The 27,094-nt window shown below is 40.5% G+C and overlaps 1 protein-coding gene across 4 annotated transcripts in view; it reads left to right on the top strand.

The window, feature by feature from the left end:
- Nucleotides 1-27,094, top strand: part of SLC18A1 (solute carrier family 18 member A1) — a 320,481-nt gene that overhangs the window by 124,658 nt on the left and 168,729 nt on the right. For all 4 annotated transcript variants that reach the window (XM_078668076.1, XM_078668075.1, XM_078668077.1 and 1 more), the window contains 3 exons: nucleotides 5,830-5,888; nucleotides 13,844-13,927; nucleotides 26,401-26,493. In XM_078668076.1, the coding sequence (XP_078524202.1) occupies nucleotides 5,830-5,888; nucleotides 13,844-13,927; nucleotides 26,401-26,493 (236 nt within the window). The remainder of the gene's footprint in view (nucleotides 1-5,829; nucleotides 5,889-13,843; nucleotides 13,928-26,400; nucleotides 26,494-27,094) is intronic.

The following is a 27,094-nucleotide window of genomic DNA, read 5'->3' as shown; positions in this document are numbered from 1 at the left end:
AATTGGTGAAGTGGGAATTGTAATTTGTATGGTTTTAATGTGTAGTATGGTTTTGTGAGTTTATAATTGGTGCTGTGTAAATAAGAAAACATTTTTAATACAAATAACTATTATTGGTAGGATACTATAATAAAGTATTAAAATTACATATAAAAAATTTGTATTAATGATAATTATTGTTATTGTAGTAGTTAAAAGATAAATACATTTTTACATTTATTAAAATTTAAAATGCATTTTTAAATAGAATATTTCATATACAATTAATAATCATATAGAATAATAAAGAAGGAAACATACACAGTGTTAAATGGAATAAATGAAAAACAGTTTATTAACATATACAAAATAAATTGTAAGTAGAGATGTATTTTTTATTTCTATTGAAAATTGTAAGTAAACAGTTTTTATTATCCCAAAAAATATATGAAGTGCATATATATGTTTTTAACAAATAAATGATATTTAAATATTTATATGTTCATTCACATATATTGTAATTAAATTAGTTAAAGAAACAAATTGGTAATATGTACTTTTCATTTAATAACAATTATGTTATTCACATAGACATTGAATATATTGTCATAGATAAATATGTATATTTGTTTTATAACAGTAACATTTTTGTTTTTACAAAGTTATCATATTTTTTTTTCAAATTAATATTATGAATATTTAACATATTTATAATATTAATTTTAACATAGATAAACACACAAATAAATTTTTAGATACATACATAATGTTTAAACTAATATGAGCTATTTTTATAAACAAATTATTTGTAACAAGGTTATATATTCACATTTGTTTAACATATAGATTATTTTCAACATGTATATAAAAATAATAACATATTATTTAAAGTAACAGATAACAGTTGAATAATTATTTGAAAGTAATGAATATTTAAGAAATAATTTTCTACAATTTAAATAATTATTTACACTTAATATAATACTCAGTGTATTTTTTTAAAGTGTTCAATACAGAAATTAATGAGGTTTTTGCTGTATACAGGGACTACTTTTTAACCGCGTAATGTTATTTAGGCTTATTTGGTGCTTCAACAGATCGCGGTTGGATGCTGCTTCGCGTTAGAGAGGGTAAGTTTGTTTTTATTGTATTTTATAAGTTAATGAAGTTAGTGTTAGTGTATGTGTGGTGTGTTTAAGTTTATGTACATAGGGTTATTAAAAGAAGATTGTGTTTTCGGTTTTAGGTAGAGTGTACGATATTTAATTTTTGCTGCGTTTTAGTTGTAGGTGTGTGACGTGAGCTAATATGTTTAAATGTTACAAAGATAATATGTTTGGTGTATAAATATGTCTTTTTATATATGTATGGGTGTTTTTGTGTGGGTGGGTATGTATTTTATTTTTTCAAGGTTATCGTCGCGTTTTACTGTTTTTGAGGAGGTCCTTCTTTTTCGATCAGAGTTGTGTGACGAGTATTATATACTCTTATTTTAGCACACAAATGTTTTGGTTTTCACGTTTTGCAGGAGCGTTTTTTTTTACAAATTACTATTTTCGGGTTTTCTATGGTATATCGTGTGTATTACATTGGAGAGGAGTCGCTATGGATTTGCTTGTATTTTTGCATTTTTTTTTGGGCTTCCATGGATTGAATGGGTTTTTGCTATGGTGTCGTATGGATTGCTTGGAATTGGATTACGTTTGAAGGTGCAACAGAAAGGTAATTTTTTACAAAACTTTTTATGGGTGGGGAAACTGTTTTAATTTTTGCTTTAGTTACGTTGTGTGTAACATTTTGTAAATACATTATCTAAATAAATTTTATATATGTTAATATTATGTATTTGATAATTTAATTGCGAATTGTTACATGTAAAAATTAAGGATTTTCAAAAAAAAAGCTTAATGTCACGTGTATAGTTGTGTTATGTTTTAAAGAATAGTTTTTGCAATCATTGATAGATAGTCTAGTCCTTTGCTAGTTGGATAGAGGGTAACTTGACTTTGGAGTGTGTTATACATTTTTTTCCTTTCTTTGGTGAGTTTAGGTCCGATCAAAGTTACTGACTGCTCCATTCGGAGCTCCTGGTAACTCTGTTCTTTTTGTAAGGATTGTATCAATTTGTGAAGGGTAGGTGTTCCTCGGCCTGCAGTTGCTTGGAAGGCATTGTGCCATCCTTCAACTGCATTGTTGGTTTTTTGGCTTCCTTATTTAGTGTGCTAAGGTAGACATTCCACCAAGCTATTTGGTATTTGGGTTGTCTTCTATGGCCCGATCTGTGTAGCCTTCCTACCCATGTGTCTTCAAAGTAGTCAAGCATAGGGCTTAGTCTTTCTTCGTTTCTTTTATAGTAGGGGCTGTCTATTAACAAGTTATAGTGCTCAGTTACATCTGTCAGTGGAACATAGGCTAGGGCGATGAGTTTTTTTATTTGATAAGCAAAAGTGCTATCAGTGGCGTATTGGATACTCAAGGTAGATTGTTGTAGATGTCGCCAGATACATTGGTTAAAATGATAATAGCAACCTTGTATTGCTGTGTGTGTGTATGTTTTAAGGATGGTGTTTATCATAGCTTTTTCAAAGTCAATGATAATTTTTTGTGGAAAATAGTTGTTAGTATGTTGCTTGACTTCAGTTAGTATTTCTTGATAGGTAGCTTGCTGTTTGTTTGGTAGAAGGGCATAAAGGAATGGAATATTAGCATTTTGGAAATGACCATGGATAGTGTATAATTGATAAAAAAGGTTTGGGACATACAGAAAAAGTACCATTCATCATCCAAGTTTGGCATTGGGTAAGTTTAGTCATGTTGTTTGCTGTGGCAAACAGTATAATTCTTTTATCTTTACATTTGTTGTCATGGAGTATAAAATCATCTTTATTGTGAGTTACAGAGAGTTCAGGGGGAATTTGCACTTCTTCAAAAGTTTTTGGTGTGGGAGGAGTAGTGCATGTTGCTCTTTTTTTTCTAGCTATAGTTTTTTTTAGGGAATCGATAGATGGTAATTGGCTAGAAGCATGTTGGGGAAGTACACTTAAATGGTGTTTTAGAATAGCAGTTGTTGGTTGATCAGTACTAGTACTAGCTTCTTTAAGGGAACCTAGCATTTGTCTAATCTCTATTTCTGTTACATTGGGTGGGTGATTATGTTCCTTAGTATAAGTAACAGTAGTCTCCTGAGTTATAGCTCTACCATAACATTTGTTGGCATAATATTTCGTACACTTCCAAAAAACTTTCAAATCCTTTTGTTTCTCTTGAGTGTAGACATATCCCATGTAACAAAGAAGCATTTTCCCTTTTTGTGAATAAATGAATTTAGCTCCTTCAGTCATGCTTGTATTGTAGTGCTAGGAGGTAATTAAAAGAGAATGTCATTACATTTGTTCAAAAAATAATGTTGTATTCTAATAATACAGTTTAACACATTTCTGATTTACCTGTAAATCTTTTTATGATTTCAAGTAGTTCTTTTCAGGTGTTGATGTTCTTCAAACTGTTATTTTCTGTGTATATATTTTTGTACCTGTGGAAGTTGAGAAAATGTGTACAAATATTTTAGAACTATTTATGATATTTTGGTAGAGGTTTTTAGCTAGTTTCTATTTAGTTACCTATCTATTAAATGTCGAAGTTACATTTAAATTATATACTTACTTATTTATATTTAACTTTTGATGTCCAGGTGTTGTCTAGGTCTTCTGTATTTTCTTTTTGTCTGTAGGATAAATAGTAAAAAAAAAACATATATTTTAGGTATTTGGCTTTTAAACATAGGTGTGAGGTTTGAGAGTTACATTTTCGATGGAAAATAATGTAGTAGTACTTACTTTATATAGGTGTAGCTGTCTTTATGTTGAAGTCAATACGTTTTCTTTCAGAAATCCTGCAGAGTTTCGTCTTCCTTTAGTTAGGAGATTTAGGCTGCATTTTTAGTTTGCTGTAATCTTGTTTATATAGTATTAGTCTAATAGTTTCTGAAGTAGGATTGGTTGTTTAAATTGATAGTCTGTTTTAATTTGTGGATTTGAATTTTTTAACCTGTTATACTAATTGCTTTCCTTATATGGGTGATGCCAATTAACGTTTATTTAATGTGTAAGGCCTTATTTTGTATAGGTTATGTTATCTTTATATTTTTAAAGTGGAGGAATATATATAATTTGCAGTAAGAAATGTTTAGTTCGAAACATTGTTTATGTATTATAAAATGTATGTTTGTATTTATTTGTGTTATAAATGTTAGGAAAATATATAGTATGTTTTATAGCTTTTTAGAAACAATTAGTGAATAAATATGAATAGTATGACAAAATTTTAAGATAATACAGTGATTTTTTCAAGGATGTAGTAATTTCGATATTTTAAAAAAACGATAAATGTGCTATCTATATTTTTGTATTCGATATTTTGTCAGTTTTTCATTTAAAGATGTGATATTTGATGTTTTAGAAATCGATAATATTGTTAGTCGATATTGTAGTAGTCGTTGTTTTTTTTAGTCGATAATGTGGTTTCGATATTTTTGTGTTTTGTTGTTTAAGTATAGGCAATCGATAATTTTGTAGTCGATAATTTTTCGTCGATATTTTGTACAGTCGATATTCGGTCTGTCGAGGTTATGTCAGTGATCCAAGGCACAGATAATTTTCTTTTTTATAAATTGCCCTGTCAGCCTTATGCAATAAACTGTTGATATCAAATAGTTTTCCTATTGTATTGCCTTCTGACTGCCCTACATCCTCTTTTGCCTTGAACACCTTTGCCTTGTCATTTGATTTATGGTGAATTAGATATTGTCAATGATCCAGCAATACATAGGATTGAACTGATTACCTTTTAAGGATATCTATAATTCTTTGGTAATTGTTTTATCATTGTCTATCATTGTCAACTTGATTGAAGTAATTAACTTTTTTAAATATCATCTGAAATTATAAAAATATTGATTGGGATCTTGTACTTAATTATCTGGTCCTTAATAATTAAAAGAGGGTTAGGATTTTTGTGTAATAATCTGCAACCATCAGTGGAGTGGCAGTAATTCATGTTTAAAACTACTTGAGGAATGCGCTAATACATAAGGGTAGAACCCACCAGAATAACAATGTCCTACATTGAACCCTCATGTGTATCACTAGCAGAGAAAGAACATTGTGACACCAATTCTGCATTAATATTTCCTTTCTCTTGCTAATACGTAGCTCTTTAATTTCACAAATGCCCATGGCAGATAAGGTTTTTGGTTCAGTATGCACAGAGAATGTTCAATGATAATAACGAGAGACAAAAGATAAACATTCTCTTTTTCAAAGATCAAATTCAGGCAGTTTTGGAAATAATCTGTGCCCTTTCTGGAAGCATATGAGATCAGAATTAGAAAGACAAGAATTGCCTAAAAAGTCCGCAATTCATCTCAATGCTTATAACCCAGTAGAGTCGGTGCAAAGGTTTTGCATCCTAATTCTAGTGAGAGTTTTCCACCACTCTCCTATGGTAAACCTGGAGTGCCCCGGCTGGTGTCCTCCTAAGGTATCATTACGTCTGGTACGAGGAGCAAGATTCAAGCCGCCCTTGAACCCTTGTATAAGGATGTGTAGCCTAAAGAATGTTCAAAGGGAGAAAACACCTCTTGATATGTAATGTGCTAATGTGCTAAATGGGGGAACCAAAGAGAACATTATGAAAGAAGAGGATACCATGATGAATAGTTCCATGGTCATGAAAGTAGCAGACTCATTTATAGTTGTAGCATTACATAATTATTAAGTGGTTTGCCTCATAAATGGAAAATGGTCTTCTCTTATACAGCGGCTTTGAAATGTCTTTTTTCTGCTTTTCCAGGATAGGTTACCACATTCCTATGTTTGCTGGCTTTGTCATCATGTTCCTGTCCACCCTCAGTGAGTAAATTGATTCTTCATCAGTTCTCTTCCTCTGCTCCCAGAAATGGGCAATGATGATGGAGTTAGAGTACCTCACAGCCTGGTATCAGTGGAAATCAAAAGGAAATATTATTTGGTAAAATGTTGCAATTTCATTGGCACATGCTGAAATGTTTTAGATACCAGTGCCAATAGAATTTGCTTGCAGTTAAGAATGCTTTCTATCGCAGTGACAGTTGTGTTACAAACTCTCTCTTGAGAAGTTGGGGAGGGCAACAACATTCGTAAAAGCACTTCAGCTGAACTTTCTAAGTGTTTCTAAAAGGTGTCCGTCATCTTGGAGATATAAATATCCCACGACATAACTGAACGTGCCAAAGGAAGCACGTGTATGAAAATATTGTAAAATGTAGTTACACTCTTTTCACTTGCATGGAAGAAAGCATTTTTTTTTCTTTTGCCATATTAGAGTGAAAGTAAAACAAGTATTAGCAAAGCTGGTTTTGGCCATGAAACCTACTGGCTTTGTCAAAGCATTGTTTTGGCTTAGATTGCCACTGCGAATACACATGCATCTGCAGAGGCCGTTTGAAGTGGGTTCTAAAACATTTCAAAATGCATTAAAAGCTAGCCACCTTTAAATGCATTTTCAGATTTTTACCAAATGCTTTCAAACATGGCCATTGCAGATGTGTGCTCATCAATGGTGGCCATCCTTGGATGGACTCTGTGCAGTCGGTCATTTTGGAATGGTCTGGAAAACATTTTAGTACTGCCACCTGCTGACTTAGTTGCAGGTGTAAAAAGCTAACAGGAACTGGCGAGTATGGAGCCAAAGTATGCTGGGTGTGGGGGGAGAAGGAAGACACAGGTATGGGGAATTAAGGGTGGGGGAGAAGGAGGGTTGAAAGAGTCAATCCCATGCAGGCAAAGTCTGACATCAGAAGTGGAAGGATACATCATCCAATCAGAACACTGCAGACTGAAAGGCTCCTGATTTGGACAGACAGAGGAATAGTGGAGATAGTCATTGAATCAGGAGCAGAGAAGCGATGTAGACAACAAAGCTACTGATCATGAGGTAGACGGTGAGCCAAAGCCCACTTCAAATATATGTAATGCAGTGTAAAAAAATAGGTCGTGCCAATACTCAGATAGATTTATCTGTAGCCGAGACCTCGTACAACCCAGAGTTAGGTACAAGAGAGAGAGATCCTTCTAAAAATAGGGAGTCACTATCTAAACAAGGGAAAGATGAGCAGTTTGCATCCAAGCTTAATCTGCCTTAAAGAATGCGGCATTGTAAAATCGCTACACAAACAAATAATGGACAGAATGCTGAATAAATCATACATTCACCCCCGTCAAGAGATCTGTGTTAAATCCATTGTTCTTTTGCTCACCATGCCACCCCAGTTTAGACCCAGACATATGCAAATCAGCCTTCACCCTGTGCCTCATGAAAACAGTCCAGACCGAACTGCCAAGCCAGGTCCTCCCTAGACCGGAAACAAGCATCCTGGGACCGGTTTCTGGGTATTACCCTTCATTAGCCAAGCTAGCTTGAATCCAGTGGCACAGTGAGCACTGGACCCATGTCTGGGCATACCCATCCCACTTAGGGTGAAAAGTACTACGCAAACAAATGATGGACAGAATGCTGAATAAATCATACATTCACGCAAGTCAAGAGATCTGGGTTAAATCCATCATTCTTTTGCTCACCATGCCACCCCAGTTTAGACCCAGCCATATGCAAATCAGTCTTGACCCTGTGCCTCATGGGAATAGTCCAGACTGAACTGCCAAGTCAGATCCTCCCTGGACCAGAAACAATCATCCTGGGACCGGTTTCTGGGTATTACCCTTAATGAGCTAGGCTAGCTTGAATCCAGTGCCACAGTGAGCACGGGACCTACGTCTGGGCATACCCATCCCACTTAGGGTGAAAAGTACTATGCAAACAAATGATGGGTGGAATGCTGAATAAATCATACATTCACCCCCAATCAAGAGATCTGGGTTAAATCCATCATTCTTTTGCTAACCATGCCACCCCAGTTTAGACCCAGCCATATGCAAATCAGTATTGACCATTGTAAAATCAACATCAAGCTAAAATTATGTTATAAAGTGAAATCATGAATATCTCTCAGACTTTACTTACCATGGATCAAATAGCTCCTGTACACTAAATTATTCTTTAAAAGGCTGATAAAATTCCAAGGTTCGATTAGGACCAAAAGGAGACACAGACATTCAAGAAAAGTTGTCCACATTTGTCGCTCATGACCTTTAACAAATGTTTACTTGGTTTGTACCCGGGGCTTCATTTTTGCAAAATATTTCATAAATAAAGAATTCTTCAAGGAACCCTCCTTCTGCTTTCTCTTTCTCTCCTTCTCATTCTTTCACCTTCCCTTACACCTTTTTCTCACCCTTATTCTTTTCCCTTCTGTCCATCTTCTCCACTAAAATTTTCATCTGTCCTTTTTGTCTTCTGAGCCCATCTTACTGTTTAGTTGACTCATCTCGCCTTCCTTACTCCCCTCCCCTTCCATTCAGCCTGTGTGTCCCTTTGTCTTTCTTCCACCAGTTACCTCACTTTATCACTTTTTCAGTTTTTTCCTACTCTTCGACCCTTCTTTTCTTTCCACCTTCCTTTTATGTGTCTCCTCCCCACTCGATCACCTGTCCCTTTTAGATCACCTATCCCTCACAGAGAGCAGTCAGGGGTGACAGGATTAATCAGAGCCACCTAAGGCCGCAATCAGCACACACGCAAGCTTTTGGCCTCAACAGGCTTAGAATCCAGTTGCTGTGCTGCTACAGGTTCCCAATATGGCCTTTTATCCAAAAGGATCCAGTTGTTCACTCCTGTGCCTTAGTTTATCTACCTGACGCATTCTGGGACTTGCAGTCCTAGTTCAATTCTCAAACCAGCTACACACACACACACAGTAGGGAAACATAAACCAAAGTTGACCTCAGTCATTGTAACCTCGGACAATGGTCAGTTCTCTACGCTGCAATTCAGACCTCATAAATACTTACCCATATAATCTTACTCATGATTTCATGTTCAGAAATAGCATAGTGTCATGACTGTCTAATGGTATTTTTAGGCTTCCTTTCTTATAAACTTTCAGAAATAGGCTGATAGAGCGCGCAAGTCACCCAAAAATAAATTTACCATACTCACCTGGGCCCATAATCAATGACTCATTTATTTAATCAGGTAACCTTCGCTCTACTACCAGATTATTTTTACCTACTAGGTCCTATACCATTGACTTACCAATCCTTGTCACTGGTACCTGTAAACCTATTGGATCAGGGAGTTAGTTTTAAAGATAGTTCAACAAACAATAGCATTTGCACTCGTGTAATAACCACAGACTCAGGAAGTTTTTAAAACTCTTTATCTAAGTTTCTTATATGGTCATGATCCTAAGATTAAACACCAAAAGACTCTCAATAATGAAAATCAGAATCAAAATGTAACTATGCAAAAGATGCATTAAACTGATCTCGATCATTTAACAAATAAGGGAAGGAAAGAAAAGGAACATGCTAATCATGAAACGATTTCAAGCATTATTTTCAAAGGGAGGGTAAGAAAGGGAACATAATATGGAACCGATTTTATCATTCTCAACTATAGGGAAGGTAAGGAAATGGAACATTCTATTAAATCTAAAAAATGAATTTAGCATATTCTAAAGGAAAGGTAAGAAGAAAAAGGAACATGCTATAAATAGTTTGCAAAAGATTCTAACCATAGGGTGGGTAAGAAAAGGGAACATATATATGGAAACGATTTTATCATTCAACTATAGGGAAGGTAAGGAAATGGAACACTCTATTAAATCTAAACAACGAATTGATCATATTCTAAAGGAAAAGGTAAGAAAAAAGGAACATGCTATACAATAGTTTGCAAAAGATTCCAACCATAGGGTGGGTAAGAAAAGGGAATATATATATATATATATATATATATATATATATATATATATATATATATATATATATATATGCAATCAAAGCTTTATGTTTAGGGAGGGTAAAGAAAAGGAACAATATATATAATGACAAACCCACACAGATTTATATTTACCTAAAATGGTGTGAAGACCAACCCTGGCCACCGGTCAGTTGAAAGACAGGAGAACCCCAAAAGTTGCAGTTGCCAGTAGGCCATCAGGTGCAGATTAGAATTAGAACAGGAAAACCAGATTTGGATCAGGACAGGACCACCAAAGGTAAGACCGGCACCCACAGTTCAGTTGCAACGCCTGCGCTACTCCCTCTCTGCAGCTATCAGTCAGAACCCCGATTAGGTTTCGAATTCACCGACAAAGTGCTTCGCCAATTGAGTTTCGAATTCACCGACAAAGTGCTTCGCCAGCACCTCAGCTTCCCAGACCCCGATTGGGTCAGCGAATCTTCTGACAGAGCGCTTCGCAGCCCTCTGCTCTTAGTCACCTATTGAGTGCGTTGGGTCAGTGACAGTTCAGTTATTCGGACAAGTCGGACAAATTAACTAGCTAAGCCTACTCTAGTTATACTTTTTTTCAGGTCAGTGTACCACCCCCCAATTTTGCAAGTGTAAGGATCCCCAATTTTGATTGGTGGAGGAGGAGGAGAGGTCGTCACACCACACCAAAAATGAGACTTTTACCTTCTCATATTCAAATTTACGTTCCCGCCCATCAAATTTAGGTTCTCATGACGTTTTTATTCCACCCAACAATGGATGTTCTATTGACAAATACATTGTTAAAATTTTAGGTTCACACGTTTATTTTCCCAGGAGCATCTTCTAGTCAGTCAGCTCCTTGGCTACAGTCCAAAGGTCACTGTTCCAGAGACTTGAGACTTTCGCGCAGTCGCAGTTTCAGCAAAGATGGAGTACAGCGTTACAAGTCAGGCCAGTTTTCAGAGTGTAATATGAAATGGAAAAGAAACAGTTTTAGAACACAGAAATAAATTAATGCACTGTATACCACTTATTTCAACTCTATTCCCATTACTTTATATTTATCTATAGCATTAGGAATATGCAAAAGTTACAGATTTTAGCAAAAGCAGCAATGCAAGCTTCTCGCAAGTGAAAACATAGAGCAGCCATATTAATACTAGTGCGCAGAAGTGACAGATTCCCTCCAAAGCAAAGAATACGTCATGTCACGTGAGTATGACAGACGCATGCGCAGTCGAAAATCCCGTGTAGCAACAGCCATTTTAATGCAAGCAAGTTATCTTTAGTAAAACACATAGGCAAGCTTCGCTTAGATACCCAAATGTTTATGTAAAAATTTAATATTAGTGAAACAAACATGTTGATTAATTCATTTATGTTATTCGAGGTTCATGAATACAAGCAAGTCGCTTCACATGCGAATCCTTGCTCCATCAAGAGAAAATGGTGGAATTTTGAATATCAAAATAGAAATTCCACTTAAGTATGTTGAGTGGCATCATTATTTCACATGACCCGCAATATTTCTACTGAAATTTAGGAGCTGATGCCCAAAATATAGTATCTCCTAGCTATGTGGGGCCCTTGCAGCTTTATTATAAATTAAATAAATAAAAACATCTTATATTCAGCATGCAAACCACATGCCATACAGCTTCACAACGAAAGACCTTCTATGGGTTCGGTTGTTTTAATAATTGTTACAAGTACCATCACTTATGTTACAATGTAGTTCAGTCAGTGCTTTAAATGGGGAAAGTGCAGGTGTTCACCTCGCTTGTGAGTGGGCACAGAGAAGGTGTGCACTAGAGGTTTAGGGGTGAGGCAACCAGGCAAGGGAGGGTATATGGATGGGTTAAGAGCCCCACATTTAATCAATTTGGTAGATTTCCTCAGAGCGCATGTTCATTTCTGCTTCCAGTGCGCATGATGTCTTTGCAGTCTTGCACGTTTCACGTATTTGTATTACTTCCTTTCCATTGCACTATGGCTATCAAGTCCAGACTTCCTCCTCTCCCTGCTGGTGCCTAAACTGAAGTAGAATTCCTCTTCTACTTCATTCCTCCAAGTCAGGCATTAGTTGACCATCCACACCTCTTCTTTAGTTGCATTCCAGTACTTTTAGTCAACCAGAAGATAAAATACCAGAATGCACAGTGGGATCAAGGAAAGGATGAGGCCTTCACACCTAAGGTGGAATGTTCAGAACAGTGAGGAATTCTGAGATCAGTCCTTTTTCTTCGATCATCCTTTCCTCCATGGGAAAACAGAAGCTGTATAAGCTGCATATATTGGGTACATCTCAACTAGATTCTCCAAGGGGTTGAGCCCAAATGGTGACATCTTTACATCAACCCACCTTCCAAAAACACAGAGAAATGGGAGTATCCAATTGGCAATTATAAATAATATTAAATTACCCAGGACACACAAAAGTCATTGTTTTTAACATCAGAAAGTTTCCAATGCAAAAGCTATTGGCCAAATTCAAATTAGTTAGGCATTTAACTTTTCTTCTGTTTTTATGGCTCTGCTGGAATCGACTCCAAGAATGAGAAGCCTCTGACAAATATTCTTCAGAGACTGATATTTATGCGTATCTCCAAAATACAGGATGGCCAGAGCACGAAAGTCTGCGGCACAAACATCATAAGCTTCCACTTTGTATATTCTCTTATGCCATGAGTACTTTACTTTGCACTTGCAAGGTGAAGTTCTATTGCACTCTACAGACCTTGTTGCCCATTTGACTTGGACAAAGCACCCAGCAGGCTAGTACCAGCCACCATGAAAGCGGCAAGGCAAACAAGTCTGCCCAATTCTTTCCGGTCCCAGTGTGGGATCCCTCCGCCTTGATGCCAACATGTTGGCTTTCCCTGCCTCATCCTTGGGCAGTGCCGTCTTATCTACCACCATGGCCAACACTCCTGTGGGTTTTTCTTGCACTGTATGTTCCACCCCTATGTTAATCCCCCCAGCCCTATTGCTAATCTGTCATTCCATTCTTGCACCCACCAAAAAGCCTGGCACTGTCTCACCTTTCACCAAGCCTTTTCCCCCTCATTTAATAACAGTAACAAGTCTTCGATAAAATGAAGGCCTGCCAATAACGCATTGCATGTTGCTTCAACCATCCCAAGAAAGGGTTTCTAGATCAATAGTCTCAATAGCTTTGAGACCCTCATGGGTGATTTGCCGTGCTTTATATATCCTGATTGATTAATTGGTAGTCTTCAAATGTTTTAATGCAGCCTCCCCCCCCCCACCCATCGTGCAAAAAGAAAAATCATCTAGGAACACAGAATAGCATGTTTTCTCATACTCATTCTATAAAATTCTTAACCCTGGAAATATTTATCAATTCAACTATTGCAGTCACACTGAGTTATCTAGTTTGAAAACACAATCAAATACATGATTGCCAACATGCTATTGGCAGCTTAATGTCCCCAAAAGTGTAAATGTGTGATCCTTTATGAGAGGAGAAAGATTCTGAGGTATTTGGATCCCTCTACAATCCTTCACTTAGACACCTGCTTCCAGCCAATACATTAGTGAAAAACGTCATTAATGATGGCCAGGGCTGGGCTGGGAACTCTGGCAAAAAATGTCAAACCTGGAGAGCAGGAGAAAGTCACAGAGGTGTCAGCAGGAACCCTCTGCCCTCCGTAACGGGCCTCCATTTGCTCCATCCCAAATGGAAAATGCCCAGTGAAATAATCAGGCCATCCAGGCCTGCTGATGACCCATGTCAGAGTGACTCCCTGCCACTCAGTTTTTTTGTTTTTTGCACTCAAAATACATTTGCTCTACATTAAAACAGAGCACTGTTGCTGGGGTAACAGCCAGGGTACAGTCTAGAAATAAAGCAGAACACTTTTAGCCATTGTAATTCTTCTTTGTTTACCATGAATACGGTGTGATGAAGGCTGTTGAGGATGGGTAGTTCAATGCCTGCTGATGCTGTTTTCTCTTATCTCCCTTGCAGTGTTTGCTTTCTCAGGAACATACACATTGCTGTTTTTGGCGAGGATGCTGCAGGGAATCGGGTCTTCCTTTTCATCTGTGGCAGGTGAGCCACAAACTAAAATACAAAGTGATTCAGTTGGCTCCATTTTTACATGGGAAGCAGTGTTGAATGCCCAATATCAGAGAAGAATAAGGGGAATCCAGCTGGATCCTGAATCAGTCAACTGTTAATGAGCTGGATGTGGAATCTGGCCCTATTGCAATATGTTACATTTGTCTCAATGTAATTTGCTGACACCATGACACATTTAGCCATTCCCACACTTTGCCTGCTTTACATTCAGGGCAGAAATCTGCAGGGAGTGACGACAGTCCTTTAACTTTCAACTGCACCCAACACAAAGGCCTCGCATAAAGGGTTGTCAGCCCTTTGCGTATTAGTGTGTCATCCTGGCTAGGAACTGCCTGGAACCTAACATCTTGAAACCAATGCAATGGAGCGAAGCAAAGCACTCAGCCTGTTATCACATCACAAGTGCTTTAGAGAAATTATGATTGGTTGAACGTTTTTGACTTTGTCCAACCTCGGTGAGTAAAAGATACACCTGCACAGTGAAAATGCCAGCTGTGGTAGTCTGTATGAATAATTACACTGCTAATGATTTATGTTCGGAAATGGCGCTCTCTGAAGGGTCACCCCAATTTTTTGCCTTCCTCCTTCTCATTTTCTGACCTTTTTGTTGGCTCTTGCACTTTACCACTGCTAAAAAGTGCCAAAGTGCATGTGCTCTCTTCCCTAAAGATGGTGGCATTGGTGTATACCTGATTGGCATATTTGATTTACTAGTAAGCCCATTGTAAAGTGATATAATATATACCCAGGGCCTGTAAATCAAATGCTACTAGTGGGCTGCAACACTGATTATGCCACCCACATAGGTAGCCTTTAAACCTGTCTCAGGCCTGCCACTGCAGTGTGTGTGTGCAGATTACTGCCACTTCAACTTGGAATTTAAAAACTACTTACCAAGGCTTAAACTCCACTTTTATTATATATAAGTGACCCCTAAGCAGGGCGGGACTGGCTACCAGGCAGTTGTGTGTGCTGCCGAGCTAGGGGCTAATTTCTCTGTGGTGGGGGCTTATTTCGTTGATGGGGACCTGCGTGCGATTTGAAATAAAAAAAGCAAAACGAAATTCGTTTTGCACAGGCAGGTCCCCATCAACGAAATTAGCCCCCAGCACGGCAGCACACACAACTGCCCGGTAGCCTGCCCCTAAGGTAGGCCCTAAGTAACCATATGGGCAGGGTACTATCCAAGTAAAAGGTAGTACATGTACTTTTATGTTTTGCATGTCATGGTAGTGACAAACAGCTTATTTTGTTTTTCACTACTGTGAAGCCTACTCCTCTCATAGGCTAGCTTTAGGAATTCGTTGATTCACTTTTAAGCTGTAATTCTTGATCAGAGTTGAGTAGCTTTTTCATGTTTCATATGTTTGGAATGATAATGATAAATTCTCCTTACTGCTGAAGATGGAGTTAACATTACTTTTTTAGAAATGCCACTTTTAGAAAGTGGACTTTCTGTATATTTACTACTCTGTGTCACTTGAAGTCTATCTCCAATACACGTCTGGGATGGGTGACAACTCCACTTTGTGCCAGCACATCACAGGAAGGACAGGTGTGGCTGAGTACCGTCTATAAACATCTGTATTCTGATGGCCTTGCCTGGGCAGGATGGAAGGGAGAGGCTAACAATTGAATAGGCAGTGTCCTGTCCCCACACAATGGACGGATTACCCCCCACAGATAGCCTGGCAGACAAATTTGGTTGAAAGTGATATGTGTGCATTTCAGAGAGCTGTTTTGAACTCACCTCCATACTTTTGGGTATAAGACTGGGTCTGTGACCACCTAAAATCAGAGACTACTGGACACTACTGGACTTGTAACTGAAGCTCTGCCAGAAGAACTGCTGTGCTGCCTAAAGGACTCAACTGGACTTCTCATCTAGAGGCCTGATTCTCTGTTTGTTGCAATAATGTTTGCTGGTCTTTGATGTTGATGCAGGATAGCTGAACTCTGCCTTCACTCCACGTGATCTCCAAGGGCCTGTTGTTTTATCTCCTGTTGTTTGAGACTCAGGGATATCTAAGTCTCTAGCCCTGCTCCTGTGCTTGGTTCACTGGAAATGGTCCAGATACTCACAATACGGATTTTGACACATGTCCAGCCTGCATGTTGCAGAACTGGCGAATCTACCCAGTTGCAGTAGTAAAATCTATGCATTGCATCAGAATCAGCAACTCACCTCCAGAGATCATTGCATTGGACAGCTTATCATCGGTGTTGCAGCTTGGTGAGATCGACGCTTCCCCTCCACTCTTTGATACAATCCAGTGCATCACTCAATGAAGCTCGACTCCAGCACCCCTCTTCGCAACGGACACATCGTCGTTACTGCGTGGAGAAGATCGGCCCACCCTGCACCTGCAGGCCTGTACATCGACGCATCTCGCTATTAGTGACCAGGAAAGGTACTTCGTTCACCTGGGCCTGCATGGGTCATATAGCCAGCTGGCGCACTATTGTGGTTGGCCTGAACGCTGACTTTGCCCCAACGCTGACTTTGCCCCAGTCTAGCACGACCTAAACTGAACCTTTTGCTTAAAAGCGCTTTCCTGCATTAATTCCTTTAAAATTCAATATCTCAACTTCTATACATTGGATTTTTGTTGATTTGGCCTTGTGTTGTTCAGAATATACTAATCTATTTTCCTAAACTTGTGTGGAGTCTTTTTGTTGTCTTACAGTGTGGGTGTGTTGCACAAATACTTTACACATTGCCTCTTAAGGTAAGCCTGACTGCTCTTTGCAAAGCTACCATCGGGTGAGCACAGGTTATCTTTTCGTGTGTATCTAGCTTACCTTGAACAGAGTGGTGGTTCCTGCCAGGCATGGGTGCATACCTCAGCCAACTAGGAATCCCATTTCTAACAATGTAAATGGCACTTTTTTTAATAATGCCTTTTTCTTGCGCTTCTCAGACCAAGTTAGGGTATCAGAGTGCTTTAAATCACAACAATTTCTTCAGAGACAATAAATCTTACAAATGTCTAAATCAACATACAGAAAATGTTACATATAACAATGAGGGTTACAGGGTGTAGGAGTTGAACAGAACAGAACAGAATTGACTTTATTCCATTGCTCTGTAAGACAATTATAAAAGTACATATCGCCACCAGACCTAGCGGCCTGTTTGGAGGATGTAAAGAAGTGGATGATGAGCTAATGCCTAAAGCTAAACTACGATAAGACTGAGCTGATGATCCTGGGTCCAGCCTCCCCCGCCTCCATAGAGCTGATCTGGCCATCAAGCATGGGAATGGCCCCACCCCCCAGTGACAACATTAAAAGCTTGGGCGTCTGGCTCGACAAGTCTCTGAGCCTTAACACACAGGCCACTAAGATCTCAGCTACCTGCTTTGGCCTCCTTAGGGTGATCAAGAAAGTCCTTCCCCTCCTCTGTTCTGAGGCCAAACAGATAATTATACAGGGCCTCATCCAATCCCGTTTGGATTTCAATAACGCCCTCTATTTGGGAGCCCCAGACTATACCCTACAGAAGCTCCAACGCATCCAGAATTGTGCTGCCAGAGCGCTGCTGGGAATCCCCCGGAGGACTTCAGTAAGAACCGGTCTAAAGACCCTGCACTGGTTACCTGTTAGGGACAGAGTAAAATTTAAATCACTCTGCATCGCCCACCAGACATTCTGGGAAACGGGTCCAGACATCAATCGCCCCCTGATTTCTCCCTACAGGCCCAACAAATCCCTTCGCTCCTCAACAGCATTCCTGGCCGAAATCCCCAGAATACGAAGAGCCAGAGCAGGAGGACGCTCCTTTTTGTATAATGTTTCCAAACTCTGGAACTCCCTCCCTCTGCAGCTGAGGAACAACCCCAACCTGACTACGTTCCGGAAACAACTGAAAACCCTGCTGTTTAATGCCTAAAAAAAAATAAAAAATAAAATAAAATAAAATAAAACAACCTCAAGAGTGCTTTCTTCTGATTTAGCGCCTGGACGCCTCAGGGCAGCTGCAGCGCTCTACAAGTCACATTTTCATTTCATTTCATTTCACATATTACAATATAAAAGCATTGAGGATTATACCAAATTAAAATATGTACACAATTTAAAAAAAATAGTCATACAAAAAAGAGCATATTACAGTCAATGATTACAGTACAATTGTTTTCCTGAGACTAAATACTTTTTTAAAAAACATACATATCCTCCAGGCCCTGTGGATATTATCCAGTAACTGTAGCACAAGAAAGGCTGGGCGGCATTGTCTCAGACCCAACTCCCTCATAATCGGGACGAGCCAGACTTACCTCAAACTGCTACAAAATTTGCAGAATAAAAAGACATGTATGGCCGATTGATCTGAACAGTTATCACAGGGGCATGTGCCTAGTGTTTGTGACCAATCATTTATACAAGGAAAACTCACAAGCCTGTGATAGATATTACATCTAAAACGAGTTAGTAGTAATCTGTCAAAGCCACCAGGTACAAACAACAAGTATGACTGAATACTAAAAGAAGATAAAATCAATTGCTTGTACTGAACAGAAGGTTTTGTACTCTCAGTAATCAGTCTTATAGAGTCTAAGGAAATCAGTTTTTTTGTTCCTTTATAGAGATTGATTGCATCGTACCCGGGGATTTATAGAACTCCGGGTGGCCAAGATCAGACATACATGTTTTAATATATCTCAGCCACGGGATCAGCCACGCTCCTTCAAGTTTAATACTGTCAATTAAAATATCCTGATTTAGCTTAGTCTCCGGTTTAGACCATATTCTGTGCCAGTGCAGGATAGGCTCCATTTTTATCAGGTCTGAAATAAAAGGGAGACCCAGCTCTGCGTGGCAAACATAAGCCGATGTACTATTGGGGACGGCTAGAATATATATCAGAAAAATATTTTCCACTGTCTGGAGTGACTGCGTATCCACAAAACCCCCGACCCCCGCTCCATACGTGGCTGCAGAAACACACTTTGCTTTGTAAATCTGCAGGAACTCCTGTGGTGGTCTCCTTCCCGATTTCTTTGCAAAACTGGCAAGAGCCATTGTTGATCTTGCCAGAGTGAGTTTTTTTGCCAGGATCGCGCGAGACCAGCGATCACAGCGGTCAAATAGTATTCCTAGGTATGCAAAGTTAGGGGTATGTTCTATTTTCTGGACCTCTAGGAACATATCCCCATATCCCTACATGTTTGGCTCCCTGGTCCACATCTCATAATATATGTCTTAGAGGTATTGACCTTGAGACTCAGTTGGCCCATAAACTGAGTGAAACTATTTAAAACCTTCTGTAAGCCTATTTGGGTGCATGACATTAAAACTGCATCATCTATTTAGAGAAGTGCAGGTAAGGGACGTGCGGCTATTTGTGGGAAATCACAATTATCCTTGATTAAGGCAGCGCAGAGGCCGTTTGTATAAAGATTAAAAAGAAAAGGGGCCAGGACGCACCCTTGCCTGACCCACTTTCTAATGGGAAATGTGTCAGTTCGATCTCCTCCAATCCCAAAACGTACCCGCGCCCTATCACCACTATATAGGCGTCTGAGGGAGAGAATTATTTGTACATCTACCCCTAGGTGTTCGAGTACCTTCCGCAATTCCTCATGCCTTACAGAGTCGAAAGCAGCTGTTAAATCGACAAAGGCAAGGAAAAGTCTGGCTTTTTTTACTCGCATATATTTCCCCATCAGGATAGATAAATTAAGGCTCTGCTCCACTGTACCTATTCCTGCCCTAAAACCATATTGAATGTCAGACAGAATTTTATTGTCCTCAGCCCAATCGTTCAAGCGTTCTAACAGTATACGACCGGCCACTTTTGTCAGGGCATCTAGTAAGGAAATGGGCCTGTAACACTTTGGGTCCAGACGATCCCCCTTTTAAAAAATTGGAATAATGGTTGATTCCACCCATGTTTCCGGGAAAGGGGCAACACAGCTAGCTGTTAGAACCTGTGGGATAATTGGTCCTCACAGATCAACGTTAAATTTAAATAGGTCTATGGGGACACCATCATGGCCCAGTGCCTTCCCCCCCGAACTTGCAGAAAGTGCGCGATTCACCTCTTCCAATATACAATTAAGATCTGCATACATAGCCTCAGGATTACTAATAGATTCCCCTCAAACATCCACAGGGTTTTTTGGAGAGGCTTCATCTGTATTATACACCCTCGAGAAGTGCACAATCCTTTCATTTTCAGCAATGACAATCTCTACCGATGGACCCCCCCCTCTGCACTCACGAAGAGTGCTTTTACCACCCTCCAGAACGCTGAGCTGTCACCCCTCAGGGATGCTTCTTGGAGCAATTCCAAGGTTTAATTTCTAATTGTAGCTTTGCGCTCTCTAAGGACGGTTCTATATTCCCTTCTAGCCATCCTTATATTATCAACGTTTTTAGGAATCTTATGCAGTTCCCTTTTTAATTTAGAGTAGGCAATGGAGCACTTTTTATCAAACCAGCCCCGGATAGTGAATCTCTAGCGGCCTCAGAAATTGACACAAAGGAGAAAAGAATAACAGCTGGGGAGGCAAATTCATCCAAGCAGATGTTAATGGCTGGTCTACACTTGCCTATCACTTTACTGGTAAGGGTTACAGGGTCCACTTTTGACCATCGCAGACTGTAGCCATTAGTCTTATGAAGCAAGATTTCCGAGAGGATCTGGTCTGATTAAACCTGCCTGCTCGATTTATTCGTTGGTGATAAGATTGCAAGGCACAGCGGGAAATGGTCACTCAGATAATTGTCATCCACATAAAACATATTCACTCTGTGGGCATGGCTATTTGATATTAAAATGTAATCTATAGTAGAATGAGATCCCCTCCCATTGAAGGTGGTGGGCATAGGTATAGGTGTGTTAATTAAATCATTTGCAAAGCCCACATTCATACTAAAAATCTGATTATTATAGAGATCACCTTGCGGGGAGTGACACAAATGCGTGTTGTACATACCATCCTCTAATGCAAGACCGCACATTTTGTCTCCTGCACTTGAACCCAGCACACAGTTAAAATCCCCTACCAAAATCGTCATCATGTCGCTATAATTTTTCCATGTATGGACTGCAAATTATCGTTATTGTAGAGGTTCACAAGCAGTATACAATGGGTGTTATCAACGTGGAGTAAAATGACTTGTTAGTAGTGTTCCTCAGCCTTACAAAACACCAAGCAGGGGTATCAGGCCAAACGCTCTGCACATTTATCCTATATAGTGTGGTTCAGTAAATTTGTTGTGGGTGCTATTAACCTGAAGTCATATACCCCTAGACTCCCAATAATTCAAAGCAGCACAATGGTACAGCACCCCACACAGTATGTCTTTTACAATAACATTGAATGCATTCTTTGAAGAAACAAAGTATCGAGTGAGACGGCTGTATCTGCCGTCTCACTCGATACCAGGGTTCTGAACCCTGGTATCGAGTGAGACGGCAGATACAGCGCACAATCGAAAAATGATGGGGTGTGGACAGTGAATAGATACGTTCCACATGATCAGAGTTCAGTGCACGCGGAAGGATTTGACTGTCATCCTTCTTTGCGAGGCCACTTATGCCTTGTATACCCTTGATGCTGAACAAACCAGAAAATAATAAGTAAAGACAAATATTCTTTTTCAAAACAGCTACATATGAAAAGCCCTGAAGAAGTCCTACGGACGAAACGCGTTGGCTACGTTTCTTCTTTTTAAATTGGAAAATTGTTAATAAAAGCAAAGAAAAAAAGAACCTCCAGTCCTACTGAAATGTTTCTTCAAAGAATGCATTCAATGTTATTGTAAAAGATATACTGTGTGGGGTGCTGTACCATTGTGCTGCAGTGTTCCTCAGCCTGAAATACTATCTTTTTCAGGACCAGCCTGTTTGAGATATATTTTCCTAAACCCCCTTTCGCTCTGCCCATGAGCCCTCCAAAGGCTGGGGTATGCAATGTCTTAAAACCATTAATATGGATTGGCTCCTTAGTCCAAGTTTCTTGCAGGCATATAATAGAATAAGCACTAATAAATTCCCCAAACAGTGGGTTAGAATGTTCAGATACCCAACCAGCGATGTTCCATGACACTATTTCCCAGCATGCTTTCTCTACCGTGATCTGATGAACAGGGATGTTTGATTGGCGCACAACTTCACTATCCCCACTCTCACCATTTAATGGGGGCAGATCTGGTGGGGGAACATCCTTTACAACGCAACTTTTACCACGCAGTGCCTTTACGACGCAACTATTACAATGTATGTCATTACAACGCATTGCGCTGGGGGGCGCTCTAGGATAGGGAATAGATTCAATTTACTATCCAACACCTTCCCTACTATCCACGGGGACTGGAGTTGGAATAGTAAATTAAACTATTCACTATCCAGCACCCCTTAGCGCTATGCGTTGTAACAGCATGCGTTGTAAAAACTGCAATGTAAAGGCATGCGTGGTAGAAGCATGCGTTGTAATGTCATACATCCATCTGGTGTCTTAATCATTCTAAATTCACTACTGGTCTTATTCGCTAAAATCTTGGTGACCATATCCTGTGCCTCCGAGATAGAAGGGGATGGGTCTGCCTCGATTATATGAGTTATGCCGTTGTGCGAATTAACATGACAGTGATTTTTTCCCCTTGTGAGACTTAATGAGTGATCAAGTCAATCTTGTTCATCTAATGTACCCAAAACACCACAGCGATTAAAAACTGGGATGGAGTAGCTGTGACAATCTTTGCTTGGGTATTGTTCCGCCACGGGCTATTCCTCTGGAATCTTCCAGGAAAGCTGTATGGTTGGTAAAAGAACCCCAAGGGCAATATATTAATAGTATGTGTGGAAATAAACTGTGTCCCTGCTATGTTAAGAATAGACTGTACTAGACCGGGGGATTTGAAAGTTAGCACCACGCAGTCTTCCATCTTCTTTGGTGATTTACCAACCCAGGATATGAGCCGTGCCCTTTTAAATTCTGTAAAAAGAATATCAGTCATCCCAGTCCTGTTAGATAGGAGATGTAATGATTTATTCCTTAGGGTAGACCAGTGTTCTACTCCATTTTGAAGTAGTTGTGGCACATTGGCTAATGCAATTGTGTATGAGGTGGCTTCTGGGGGAAGCTCCAAAGACATACCAAGGTTATGCCCGGTAATGTTTTAGATACAAATGTTCCCGTTCCCTGTCTCAAGGTAGAACCTCCATTGTGGAGGGGGTAGGGCCTTGCTCACTTCCATGGATTAGTCCACCACAAAACAGCTGATTAGATATCAGGGCTACAGGGGGCTGAGGTCTTTGTGTGGTGGGTTGACTCTGCGCCTGGGCTCTAGTCAGGTCAGTATTTAGTGCGGCAGTTGAACTTAGCGACTGATTACTAGATCGCCCAGCCGCATACTTACTTGCTAGGAGATTATCTCCTGGAAGTCCCATGGTGGTCCTAGCCTCCCTTCCTCTAGTTAACTTATTGATATCAGAAATTATATCTGTAACGGGCCCCTTCAATTTTATGAGCCTATCTTCGATTAGAGCCATTTTCTGAGCCAGAGGGTCCAACAGTACTGACATCATTGTCTCCATTCTCTTCAAGAAATCATCATCCGGAATCGGCGATGATATGCTGTTTGTTACCCTTAATTGCTGTTGATCGATGGGGCCAGTATTTTTACCCTTACGCCTGGTTATCCTCGGGCTATCTGCCTTTTGAGATGTTGTTTGTGTACCCCTACCCTTCCTATTCTTAATGGGTGGTTCCTGGCTAGAGTTATGCACAATGTCAGTTTCCTGCCCTAAGGCTATTGTCGTGGAGTTGTTACCTGCGTTATGTGGTTCTAACAATGAGGTATATTCTGTAACAATGTCAGTAACGATGTCTGAGGTTTCATGGGGGCCATTACATTATCAGGCTGAGTAAGATTAACAGAGGGAACAATCTGCGTTAACTTGGTTAGTGGCGGCTAGGGTTCTAGCGAAAGCCTGCCCTCCGTCAGCTCGATCTCATGTATCAGAACTGACTCAGCTCTTAAAATGAATCGTCTAATGTCCTCACCACCCCCTGCCCTGTAGTGTGTTTCCGTTTACTCATGGTCAGGCTAAAGTGCAATCAAGAGAGGAGGGCAAATAAAATCGGGTCTATAAATCAAGATACTAGCCACAGATAGAATAGAGTACCTCAGGTTTCAAGTCCCAGTTCTTAGGGTGTGGATCCAGCCTCTACTAGTCCCAGCACGCGTCCCTCGTCGTGGGAGTATACAGGCGTCCTTAAAGGGCCCCTGGCGCTAGCAGGTAACGTTGCAGCCAATAAGGTTTTCCTGGGTGCCGTAGTCCGTTTGCCCGTAGTCTTCCCTGAAGCACCACAAACACCAAGACGGTGAAATCAGGGACCCGCCTGCACTGTCCAGCATGCGTCCCCGCTACTCAGCAAGTGCTTCAAGTTACCACGAGAGGCAACTCTGGGCCCAGCCATCCCTGGAGCTCGTAAAGATCAATGCTGTGGGGGGAAGTGTCCCCCCTAACGAGGAGAGGAAAACACCAGGAGGGAGAGGGGCTCGAGCCGGGCCCTCCAAAAGCAAGGTTGAAAAGAAAGGGACAGAGGTAGGCCCACTTAGCAGCCTGCCAGCTCTGGTGCCGGGTTTGAGGCCTCTCTGTTGCGGGAGCGCTCACCTGGGTCTTTCCCGCGTCCACCGGATGGCCACAGAACCTCTGCCGGCCAGGGCCACCTTTATCATCAGGCAGTCAGCCACGCCCTCCACCTGCCGCGGGCTTCACTAATTACGGGCTTGCCGCAACCACAGCCTTGCGCTGATGTCTGCCATCAACGCGCACCCTTATCGAGGACAGGAGAGACAGCCGGCCAGGCCTCAGACTTTTATCGGGAGTACCTTGAGCCTTCATCGCAGGCCGTGTCTGCCTGATTGTAGGCACGCTCAGGCGCGATGGGAACCGGATGAGTGTAGCCAGGTGTCAACAATAGCGGCGGTGGGTGCTTCCGATCGTGCAACGCATTCAGCAATTGCAGTGCTGGTTCACCTAAACATAGTGACTTCTTCAGGCCTTATGCCTATCGTTGCCACAAATCTTTCCTATTTCGCAATCTCTAGCGCTTCTCTTCAGTCTGTCATTGTGCACACAGATCCCTCAACTATGAAGAACGGCGGCGTCTGGTTCCGGTTTGCCTTCTTCGAGTGTAGCAGTTAAATATATTCCATTCTGGTAGGCTATGAGTGTATGTCTGGAAAAAGATACAAATAATAATTTACAATGTAACAAAATGGTTTGGTTTTGTGTTTACTGATACAACTGTCTCCCCAAAGTACCCTTTTTAACAACCTCGGAATAACAAAAGAGTGAGAAAGAACAATAAAGTTCCCCCTCATGATTCTAGCACTTTGTGCTGCCATCCCACCACCAACAACTTATGGGATACCAGAGTATTTTTTTTTCCATTTCCAGCACTGACTTTGAAACAAAAATCAAGGGCCAACTTTATCATAATGTTGCGTAGTCCTTGCACCCCGCAATAGGGTGCAAGGGTGACGCAACACTAAAGTTGGATTTCTCAAGCACCTTGCGTGGCCCTAAATGGCTTGATAAAGCTAAAGTAAAGCAATGCAGCACACATTGCTGGGTTTCGTTACACTGTCCCAGGGAGGCATTTTGCAGCTCACACAGAAAGAGGAAAATGCTACAGAGGATTGTTTTTGTGCAGGAAGGTGCCCCTTCCTGCACAAAAACAATCCGGTCTGCAACGCAGGCATCCTTCTACCATAGCGCACGGGTGCCTGCGTTGATGCTAGGCAGCACCTTGTGCACCAGTGCAAGGAAAAGACAGGAATGCACCGTAAAATTCACCCCTTTCATGCAGCACAGTAAAGTAGCTTGCTGTGCTGCACTACGTGGAAGATTGATAAATCTGCCCCGAGCATCTATTCACGAAAGATGGAAATGTAAAACAGACAGAGATTCAGAGTGTTAATAGGTGAGTAAAATGCATTTGTTTGGTATAACTCCATGATCGATACCATCTGGTTCTGTCTCTGCTTTCTCTAACCTTGCGCAGGAAAGCATCGTGAGGAGGCCAGTTTTGGGCCGCATCGCAAGTGGGTCCTGAGCTGAGACGATTCACAGATGTTTTCCACCTCAACACAGGCAGGATATCACATCTAACCCGCACCCTGATTTTTGTGATCTGATATCGCTATTTATTTGTGTATTTTAGTGTAACTATTTCCAGTTTCTATATGGTGTAAACTTGCAGAATGTTCTTAATTTAAGACGCCAGAAACGTTTAAAGGACAAAGATTAACACTTGTCTTTCTTTCATCTATATCTCCCATCTCAATCTTTTGTTGTGCTAAATCCACATTCTCGTCCTCCTCGTTCCATCTCGTTGTGACTTTTTAATGTATTAAATTTTCCTTTTTTTCCACTTTTTTTCTTTTCTTTTCCTTTCTTTTCTTTCCTCCTGCTATTATAGGACTTGGAATGCTCGCCAGTGTATACACGGATGACTCTGAGAGAGGGAAGGCCATGGGCATAGCTCTTGGGGGTCTTGCTCTGGGTGTTCTTGGTAAGTAAAAAGATGGTGGGGTAGAACGTGGGGTGTGGTTTTGAGAGCTCGTGATATATAGAGTACAATGTATGCTGATTGTTGGGTCTAAATGATTGCACTAGATAAGTACAGTACTCACTGGTATTACATTTGGTCCAATTTTCCACCACAAGCATAGCATAATCTTCGCAGTTCTTCTCAGTGCAGAGGTGTGGACTTATTCTAAGTAAACTGGCTTAGGAGGAGTGAGTATGAAAGAAAGGTAACAAGAGAACTCAGGGGCAAATGTACAAGCCCCTATCGCCTCCACAACGTCACCTATATTGACGTTGTGGTGGCGATAAGGGCTGCACCTTATGTACAAGGCAGTGTTAAGCCACTTAATGTGGCTTAACGCTGCCTTGTACATAAGGTCCCCTTTCACGCTATACTTAGCATGAAAGGGGCGTGCAGTGGGTGTTGTGGTGGGCGTTCCACTGCAACACCCATTCATTTTGATGCTGACCCCTATGTACAAGGGTGGCGTACATAGGAGGCAGCACCAAAATTAAGACCAGGTAAAAACTGGTCTTAAGATGGCGAAATGAGGAGAAATGCATTATTTTTTCTGGTTTTTGCT

The sequence above is a fragment of the Lissotriton helveticus genome, chromosome 11, assembly GCF_964261635.1.
Source record: "Lissotriton helveticus chromosome 11, aLisHel1.1, whole genome shotgun sequence".
Taxonomy (NCBI): domain Eukaryota; kingdom Metazoa; phylum Chordata; class Amphibia; order Caudata; family Salamandridae; genus Lissotriton; species Lissotriton helveticus.
Note: the sequence above shows the minus strand (reverse complement) of the source record. Positions and strands in the feature narration are given on the sequence as shown.